This window comes from Simochromis diagramma, unplaced genomic scaffold, assembly GCF_900408965.1.
Source record: "Simochromis diagramma unplaced genomic scaffold, fSimDia1.1 OVJJ01000026.1, whole genome shotgun sequence".
In the NCBI taxonomy this organism is placed as follows: domain Eukaryota; kingdom Metazoa; phylum Chordata; class Actinopteri; order Cichliformes; family Cichlidae; genus Simochromis; species Simochromis diagramma.
In genome coordinates, this window is record NW_024386985.1 from 2,210,116 (window position 1) to 2,220,967 (window position 10,852).

At 38.2% G+C, this 10,852-nt stretch overlaps 1 protein-coding gene across 1 annotated transcript; it reads right to left on the minus strand.

The window, feature by feature from the left end:
- Positions 1-2,743: 2,743 nt before the first annotated feature.
- Positions 2,744-10,852, minus strand: LOC120738556 (protein shisa-like-2A). The gene is made up of 3 exons (XM_040039835.1): positions 10,357-10,852; positions 6,833-6,969; positions 2,744-3,170 (listed from the first exon to the last, which is right to left on the minus strand). The coding sequence occupies exons 1-3, from the start codon at positions 10,536-10,538 to the stop codon at positions 2,983-2,985; spliced, it is 507 nt and encodes a 168-aa protein (XP_039895769.1). The 5' UTR covers positions 10,539-10,852; the 3' UTR covers positions 2,744-2,982.

The following is a 10,852-nucleotide window of genomic DNA, read 5'->3' on the forward strand; positions in this document are numbered from 1 at the left end:
AGGACCAAGAGTTTGCCGGAAAGACATTTGGAGTCTTGATGGTGCTGTTGCAAATGTAAAGAGCAGGGCTCTCTTCTGACATGTGGTTTGATATGAATGACTCATAAAAACATCCTATAATAGGGAGTAAATTACCAGTGAAACTCCAACAGCAGCTCCGGTGCTTCAAACTATAAAATATTCACGATGAGCATTGAAAAAAAGTATGTTGAAAAAAAAGTGTAGTAAGTTCAAAGCTATGTAATAAAAGCAACAAACAGTATGCACACACACACAAACACACACATATAGCTTCATAATCTTTAATAACGTATTTATCAGTAATAGGCACTTAAGCTGCCAGACATTTTTCTGTAAGTACATTTCAACAATAAGAACGATTTATTGTAATGAGGTCATTAATAAGCCTGACATCTATCATTTAAATAAACTGAGCAGTTGCATTAACATGAAAACCCACAACTACAACATAAAGCTGATTTATTTTTCTTTCTTTCTTTCTTTCTTTGCAAAGTAAACACAAACTGTTCCATAATGTGAACGGGAGATATACAAGTGGGTTTGAAATTCCTCCAGATTCTTTTCACACTCAGCAAAGCACAACAACACTGATGGATTAAAGTGTGGCCAGACCTAGTTTTCATTCCTACAGCTGACTCAAAAACACTGAAATTACAAAGTCAAATCACATAATTCAAATGTTTTGGATTGAAAACAAATAAAAACAGCAAACAAAAAAGGCACATAAAAAAAAGAGAAAAATCCGTAGCTTTCTTTTCATTTGGTGGTTGCTGAACAAAGCACAATGTACAGTTGGACTGCTTTAAATGCAGTTTTAACACACCCTTGCTCTGCTCTGCTCTGCAGTGGCAGCTGCCAGAGACAAACTGCTGCCATTCGAGCTGGAGTGCCAGTATCAACCACATGCATGGTGCCTACTTTATACTCCAGTACTTCAGGTCTGCATGGATGGCTATAGTTTCTCATACAACACAAAGGAAGAGACTGCAGCCATGCTAACAGCTCTGTGAGCCCAAATTTAAGGCACAGCATTGTTGTGAGACAGGTGCTAATACTACTGTAACATGCTCACAATGACAACGCTAAGGTGTAGTTGCTAAGAAAGAATAATGATCACCAACTGTTTTAGTTTGGCTTGTTAAATAGCACTAAATATATGCATACAAAACAAACCAATGTAGCCCCCAGAGTGAACATTTGACCTGATACTGGTGATCGATCTTGGAGTTTTGTAGACATTTCCTTTAAAATCACAAATGTTAATCTGTCATGGTTGTTGGTTTTTGTTACAACATCTTATTTTTTCCTTGCTTTGCTGTCCTGCAGTTCTCTTTGTCTGTTCTTTGTTTCTTTGTGCAAATTATTTGCGTCTCTTTCAGCTGTCTTGATTCACTTCACCTGTGTCTTATTGTCACTTTCCTTTTTGTGCATTTAGTCTGTGTGTTTCCTTCAGTCATTGTCATCTCGCTTTGGTTCTTTCTCTTGTCGCCATTATTTTATCATTTATTTAGGACTTCCTATCACTTAGATTTGTCCTATTTTTAAATAAACTTGGTCCACTATCATTGAACAAAAAAAGGAGAAAAAGGCCAAACAAAAAATGGAATTTCTCATTTGCAATAAAAATGATTTTTTTTTTTCTTTGAAAGAGCTCTGTCTTTATAAAAGCCTGATTGGGAGTGGCAGGAGCAGCTAGCCATTGCTGCTGCACTGCACAAACATATACGCACCCAGCCATTCTTTAGTGACAATGCTGGGTGACAAGTGTGGTGGTTGTAATGGTTACGCTTCACTACAGTAAACAAACACAATGCTGACTGGCAAAAGTGCAACAGGTTTTTTGAACATACTGTTTGGCAAGAATTGCACATGTACTTTAGCTCTCATAGCCGGGGTCATGAGTGTTATGTGTCAATGTTCCATGAGAGAAATTGGCATAAAAGTAACCCATGTGTGAAAGACAAAAACCATTTTAAGAGATTGACAAAGCCAGTAATGTTACCTGTCACATGCTTAAAAGGACTTACAAATAAAAAATGTCTAAAATGTGTAAAAAAAAAAAAAAAAGGCCGACAGGATTCGGTAGCAGTGAGATGCTTCGGGTTCATTTTAACTCAGAGTTCAACCCTCTCTTTATTGAATGTCTCTTCACACTGTGCTCACTGTGTTTAGAGCCACCGTGTTAAATGAGAAGAAATGGCTCAAATAAATCAAACACACAGCATGTGGGCAAACTCAGTGCGCCCCTCACCCCCACCCCACCCCAAACTCCCCGTTATTTAAATGAGTCAATGAGTTTGTTTGCTTTTTCTCCCCTCAAGGTCCACGTTGGGGTTACTTATCATTTAAAGAAATTTTTTAGAAGTAAGCTCATCCATCTAAAGCCATTTCAAACTGTGGATTTTAAATAATGTGCAATCAACATTTTTCAGTAAATATATTCTTTTGAATAATCACTGCTGGTGATTTGCCAGCATACAAATATTCAACTATCCATAAAGTAGCAGCCTGTAATTGTACTGTTTAGTTGTATTCCTTCAAGCAGATGCTAACGCCTTTTGGGACAGGCAGCAAAATAATGATTTTCAATCAGAGGTTTTGCTGTCTCTGTTGATTAAGTGGAACAATAACTTCTGGGTTTCAGTGCAACAAATAATAGTTGTGACTCTTCAAACTAAAAGTAATACATGCAAAAGGTTACGCCATCAAAATCACATTTGCATCTTTGGCTACATTTTTAATCAGCTGAAACCTTTTCAGTTTGTTCTTTTTCTAAAACAGGAAAAATTTGTCTCAGGGCTCAAACAGAAATGTTTGCATTTGTGTTCTGTTGAATCAAACATGACAAAATGTAATTATGTGGAGATCAAACTTCAGCTCAGCCTGGATTGTTGTAATGCAGAAAACTATAGTGGAGTGGTGACAGGTAGGCGGCCAAGAAACACCAAGAAATAACTCTGGCTAAGCAGGACCCTCCACTTTGACAGACGTAACCGTAGCCAAGAAACAACGTTGGAAAAGGCGGTCAGGGTCCGGGGGTTGGTTGTCACAGTCCAGCCTGCCTCTCAGGAAATGTTTCCTGAGGCCTTGGGGACCAGGTGGGACACTGCTGTTACTGGGCCCTGGTGCTTGTGGGCTAGATGTAGAACCTGGAAGAAGAAGTTCACGGACAAGAGAAGAAAAGATAAGGCTTGTGGTTCCACTTAGTACCATTTACTATGATAACGCTGATGATATCTGTAAAGTAATATCAGAGATTACCTGTTCACCAGGGAAACAAAAACTAACACAAGATCACACTTTCAGCATGATGAGGTAACTGTCCATAATATTGCATGGCTACTGGCTGTCAACAAGAATGACCAAAATGCACGATCATTTAGACAATCTTTATTTAAGCATCAGTTTTCTAAGTGATCCAATGTAGGGTCATGAGGGTGCTGGAGCCTACAAAGAGCAAGATGCCCAGGACAGATCACCAGTCTTTAGAATCACCCATTAACCCAGCATTCATGCCAGATTACCCGACATGGGAGGGAGAACATTCAAACTTTACACAGAAGTGGAGTTTTTTGTTGGATATTGCAAATTCATGTGTTTTCTTTGCTATTTATGTGACACAGCATGTGAAAAGCCAACCAAAGACATGTTTGTTATCCTAACTTCAAATTTTATTTGTTACATACACAATTCGCAATACAACATGCAGTGAAATGCTTGTCCAAGCAGACAGGCTGCAGGCGAGGCCACGCCATCTCAGGTCTACCCAGCTGCTGTAGAGATCGTTGTGTGTTAACGCAGTGTGCCAAACTGGCAACAACTTCACTGTCCACAATCACTCTCACAGCTATGTCAGAAAAATATGGCTAACTGAACACTTGATGACGCATAAACTGCAAATAAACGGCACATTATTTTGTCTCAGATATTCCCCTGCTCAGCACAGGCACAGGAGTAACCTGTTGAGTCAGCCAGACAACTTTAACACTAAGTGAGTTGTGACCAGTGGACTGTTTCTTGATAACCCAGTGGCATTTGTAATTAGAAGTTTGATCATTTACAAATGTGTTACAAGTTACTATTTATCTATCTGCACTGTTACTAAACCACAGTAATTCAAAGAGTTTACATAGTGTGACATCTTCAAGTTACAAATTTACAGAAAATAAAGAAAGAAATCTGTTTTCACATGACTTAAAAAAATAAATAAATTGTGGACTTCAACCTTGGCTAATGATAAATTACCAGAGAGTATTGGGAACATCTTAATCCCCCATCTCACCCCTTAATGTTAATCTTGTTTGAAATGTTAAGCCTTAAATTGAGCTTTCCGACTGAGTTAGGTTATACGGCCTCTACAGATATCACTATAAAATGCAAATATTTCTTTTTCTGACTGCAATGCCACCTGTGTAAAGTGAGTGGACGGACAGAGTTTCTGATATACGTTTTGAATGCCCTGCACACCCACACCAGTGCTGTCAATTACTCTGGCAGACTGGACCTCCATTCAAGTGGAAGATTGGAATTACATGATGTCCCCAAACTTCATCGACCAATTATAATGACAGCAGTGTCTAACAGGTGCAACAAACCCCACAGCGGGGTGAATGAAAGAGCAGGTTGTAGATGTGTGTGAAGACCTGTGCAGAAATCTAATGAGGCAACTCGAGTGAAAACAACATTAAAGATATTTAATAATTTATATGCATGCGCAAAGCCAAACAGCACAGGAGACAGGGGTGACACACTTTGTGCACTTCGCGTCTGCTTGTGGAATTAAAGCTTTGTTTGGAGCAAATTATTAGAATGACAACATGTCTCTTTCTTAAATTCAGAACTCCATCCCCATTGTTCTTTGTTCAGATTCAGTTTCTGACCTTAAATCTGATTGGAGACAGGTAGCTTTAATATCTGAGCACACACACAACTAAATCTTCAAAGGGACTGCTATAATGCACACAAAAAGTTCAAACTAAGAATCTTAGACCTGCCAAATCAACAACAGGGTTGAAACAACGATGAACATATCAACTCATTTTGAGTAGAACAAAACAAAAGACATTAAAAACTATGAAATAACACATAGGAAACAAAGTTTTTAAGAAAAAGTGTGACATATTTTAAACAAAACCAGTCCATGAGTGCTTGCACATTACATACATGCACATTAGTTAATCTGGAAAATTTCAGGAAACTAAAAGCACAGATGCAAAACTATCAAGAAGTAGAAAAGAAGTGCTAAGACCAAGGAAGACAGGAAAGAGATATTAGATTAGTGAAAACCTGATACCTGCATGTGTATTTTCCACCCTGAAGCATGGAGGAGTGTGATTTGTGTGATTATGGATATCTGGTTTAAGCAGCATATTTTAATTCACAGCAGACACTGATTAACATGTCTCCAAACTTGGAAGCAGAATGATGCCAATTTTTTTTCAATATATTGTTTGGTCAGAAGATTTTTTGCATATTTAATGAATATGAAGGGAAGGCTTGAAGCTGAACAAATACATTTACAATAACAACACCAGCTACATGAGCTGGAGTCATCACAAAAACATGCAAGTCTAATAAAGCATGTGAACAGAAGAAAAAAATAACTTGACTTAACTTAACTTCTGTCTTGGCGATAAAGTCTGTTATTCACTCTATTTTCAGTTTGTTTTTATGTCTAATAAATAGTGGGATGAACATGTAGGTCATTATTAATTAACTGTCTGTTTTCTGGTCCTGCATACATAACAAAAATGGATTTACCAGAACCTCTCTTAAGGACAGCACAAGCTCTCCAAAAAAAATTGCTGAAGACAGGAGTGAGAGTGACCGTGGTAAAGCTGTGAGTCATAAAATCAAAACAATGTGCACAGTGAGACTTAAAAGACTTAAAAATTATACTGTGGCCATTTCTCAAACAGCCCACATGAATGAAAAAAAAAAAGCTCTGACTTATCTTTCAAAATATCCACCCAAACCCTCCCAGAGTCGTCCAGTCACAGCTCCACAATTGTGAGGCACAAGATGGAAACCATTTTACTGACACTTAAAATCATTTGGAAAGAAATCCAGACAGAGAACTTCTAATTGCCCAAACACAAACTTGAGCCAAATCAAAACTGAATTGGAGATAGCGGTTACAAAACACCTGCTCTAAAACATTTCAAACACAGCTCCACCAAATTTAATTTTCTGCAAACATTTTTTATCTAGTACAAGGCTGCCTCTTCACTCAGCAACAAAGTTCGGCTGTCTTGTCAAAGAAGGTTTTCCAGTTTTTTTTGAAAGGAAATCATATCAGGTTCTTTTAGCATTCCTAAATGCTATGTTCTTGGTTTTTCATTCAAAATACTTCTTTGGAGTAGCACACTGTAAAGGTCACAAATTTGAGATAAAACTTTTGAAAATTCAACTGTAACATCCACCCACACTCTGTGGCTGATGCATTCTATAGTTTAATGCTTCAGTAATTAAGAAAAAAAGCAAAATGGTTTGTTTCCAGATCAAGAAACGATCCAAAGCAAAGCATCTCTCATTGGTTGTGTAGTAATAACTTTTGTGCTTATGAATATATTCATCAGAAGTCTTTTGGGATTTTTTCTTGCTCATCAAGAAGATTAATAATGTCTATAATAAAACAAAAAGACTGGCCATAAACCAAGGCAAGGCAAGAAATGAGCATTATTTTAATAATAAATAGAGAAGATACCAATTGACGTATTTCAGAACCTTTGGCTCTGACTTTGTCAGAGGCCCAGTTCTACTTAACTCTGTGTATTTTATTGATATGTTAGCAGAAAGTTTCACTCTGTACCTGGTGCTCGCAGCGGCAGTCCATTGTCCAGACCTCTGGGTTTGGTGGTGATGAACAGATAGCAGAGGACACACAGAGTGATGATGAAGGCGAGAAGAACCACAGCTGCTATTGAGAGACCCATGAGAGCTCCGAGACTAGAAGACACAGAACAAAGACACACCAGAAAAACACTTCCTGGTTACTGTAGCTCAGAGAGGTAACAATATAGCTGATGGCTAGAAATGTACAGGATGAACAACATCAGGCTGTCAATTTTGGCTCATCCATGGTTACCCAGTTCACACAAACTACCAGACTGCTTATTTTGTTGGCCAGTCCTGGTTACAAATGTTGCCATTGTGCTCATATGTGAGGGAAGTTAAACAAAATGCAAACTCCTAAACTAATGTCGCTAGGCACACTGAGTAAGGTGAGATGTAGAGGAGGACAAGGATCATTTACTAGGAGCTCCCCTACAACAAAGTACAAATCATTAATTTCTTTAAGAGATCAATATGGAGGCTAATGTGATGGGGGAAATTTCTGCTTGTCTGGTATGTGTACACCTTATCAAGAGTCACTGCTTGAAATTTAGCACTGTCTGTTCTTTTTTATATTTTCTTCTTTGTTCCAATTGTGCATTATTGATAGAGTTAAGAAAAATAAGCAGACTCTTGTTGTAGTAATCATTTCGGGAAGGGAAACTCCCCTTTCTCTCGGTGTACGGAGGTTTAACTGCACTTTAATCTCTGAGACATCGCAATATAAGAAAAAGAAGTCTGTGCAGTGTCTGTCATGTGAGGGCTGTGTGCAGGCAGGAGTGGTGGTAGGAGGACCCAAAGTGCAGACAGTCTTGGACAAAAGGTGAACTTAAACTCAGATTTATTGCTAGATGGCAAACAGAGAACTAGCAAAACTGGGAATACAAATAATAAACTGAAGACAACAAATAACCTGAACTGGCAAACGGACAGAACACACAGCAAGCTGAGAGACGCATTTACATGAGACAGACTTTCAAAGTAAAACAGGAAACATAACACAGAGACGCGAACTTGACAAGGGGATACAGCTGACAGGGGAGACAGAGCAACTAGAGAACACAGAGACATAAACCATAAGACAGAACTCTAACAAAGAAACCAAAGACTAGAAATGATAAATAACTCCAAAACCCTGGGTCAACGACCCAGGCATCCTAACAGTGTCGACCGCATGATAAAGAAATGCTGTTGTAGTTGATAAAATTAATCTGTCTGTGCAACTCTTTGGGCTTCAACTGAAATCAATGTGTAGAGAAAAGGTTCTGGTAGTTCATTTATTGAAGCAAATGATTTATGTAAATATTTATATATTTTATTTATTTATTTATTTATTTGCTTCAATTTGAATACACTGTAAACAATGTGTATCTATTGTTTTTTGTTAATTGTTTATCTATTACTTAATTACTGTTGGTGTGTATAAATGGAAAGTGTTTGTCAGCAGAACAAGCTGTAAAATTTATGAAAATATTGTTAAAAATGTATGCCCTCCTTCACGTTTTCCAAAGATGTCCAGCGGGCATCTTGCCCAGGCTTTTTCTGGCCCCCAGGCCTTACGTTTGACACCTCTTCTAAAACTTTTCTTTTTCAACTGAAACACGTCTTTAAAAACATCTTTGGATGCGCCCCTCAAAACCTGAAAAGGTGCCTCTCAGTTGGAAACACTGTTTATGCAGAACATTTATAGTTAATTAACACATTACATAATTAATTGCAGCATCATGAAAATGCCAGTATATGTATATATGCAGTGTATATGCAGGCAGAATGTGAGAACTGATGAAAATCACCATCTTTCCTAATTAACATTTTACTTTACTGTCTGAGAATCCAGAGTATAGAATGTACTTGAAGTAAAAAATAAAAAAATTTAAAAAAAACACAGAATAGAAGCCTGATTATTATTCTCTGTTCTCTCCCCCACACTAAAGACTACAAGCACATTTACTACATTCTCATAGGAAGGAACAAGATGTCCTAAACATTCGATTTTTGAGTTGGTAGAATGATTCAGATATGAGCAGCAGAGTATGTGAGTTATGCTCTCTGTTTCCTGCATGATGATATGAATGCATACTCTGTGGCTTAAAAGTGTTAAAGCACCAGTGTTTCACTGAAATTCTTATTACATATAATGTATAATGACATATAATGATGCAGAGTAGCCATATGGTGTCCGCTGTTGGCTAGTTTCACTGACCTTAACTCCCACAGACATGAAAGCAAGGATAGATTTTACACATACACAGCTACTGAGATTTTTGTGCGGAATAGGTGATGTTGCACTCTCTTTTGATGATGTTCTTTTCCAAGGTTTAGGTATGTGAATCTCCCCACTGTTGAACAATGGAGGATAATGTAATATTTTACTGTCAAATATTTTAAAAAAGGAAATAGAAAAATAATGGGCTATGAAATATGTTACATTAATTTTGAGAACAAAATAAGAATATAATCACAAATCTTAAATACCCAAAATAGGAAAACTGAAACATGACAACATGGCCCCTCTACATCCCCTACTGGCATTGCAAGAGTGTCTAGGTGCTTGGGCTTAATTGACAATTGCCCACAACTTAATATGGCCACCATGCCATGCCAGTCATGCTCTCTTGGTTTTAACTTGCAGTTGACACAAAGCCCCTGTTTTCCTCCAGGGTCAGCATCCATTTTATATTGTGGCTTATGAGTCATAACACAAATTGCAGAAATGATCCAATTATGTATAATAACCCTGGGGGCAAATTTTGGTTTAACCATATCTCTTGAACATCAAGCACAGAGGGGCCCCTGAGCACAAAAAACAAAACAAAACAAAACAAACAAACAAACTCAACAGTTCTAATTTACTGTTTCAGAAGTTACATCAGATTTGAACATTTACACTTTTTTTCTTATATTTTTATTTCCGTGTTTCTGATTTCAGTTTCAATTCATTTACTTTAAATGATTAATTACAGTATGCGCGTGCATGCGTGAGAGCAGCGCACAAGTCATTAATTTATCTTCCATCATTTGCTTGCTTGTTTGTGGTACACCTCCATAATTTCCTCTGCACCGTATTGCAGTTAAAACTTCAGATTCATTGAAATTCGTCTCTGCGCTATTAAATTGTTCTAAAGGTTACCCGTGTTCTCTGTCTCAAAACTCCCTCTAGTCTATAGTCTCTCATCATAACAGCCAATTACCATGATTGGAGTTAAACAGACACGAGACGCAAAATGTCATCAGCAAGTTGGCTCTGAAATACAAAGCACTAATAGGAACACTAAATGATTCTGCGCTTTACAACCCATGCACGCGTTTACCTTATATTTCCCTCTGCGGTTCTGTTTAATCCAAGAGATGCCAGAAAACTGGCATCGCATGCTTCCTGCTCTCACTGCGCTCTGGAGATTGCCTGATACATGTTGATTTACATCAATGTCATGTACCATCTATAAATCGGAAAATTCTATGAAACACTCCTCAGTGATTTAAGAGTTTACATGCTCTTACCTCAACCACCACATGTATCCATATTCGTAAGGGAAAAAGCTGTTGGGGTCAGCGCAGCAGTACTTCAAGTCACTGAACCCGCAGCAGTAGAGTGCCGTGGTGTCACCGTCCGCTTTCGGACACGTGAAGTTCTCCACGAGCACGTTTTCTTCGGTGTAGTAACTTTCGCAGTCAGAACTCATGTCAGACGTAAACTGCGCGCACTCGGAGAGCCAGATGCGCGGTGATTAAAACCCGGTTTCATTCCGTCCATTTCCCACTGCCGCAACTTCTCATCACCGTCAAACAGTGTGATCCAGAAGCTGCACCGCACTCACACTCCCTCTCTATCTCCCCCACCCTGTCGTCATGGTACACAGTACATTCGTATAATCCGATCCCCGATATCTTTAACTAATCTATGTTAATGATCAACTACATTACCTAAATGATACATTTGGAAAGATTTACCTAATTAACTTGCAGTATGCATTCAGGAAGCAGGCAGCTGTTGACC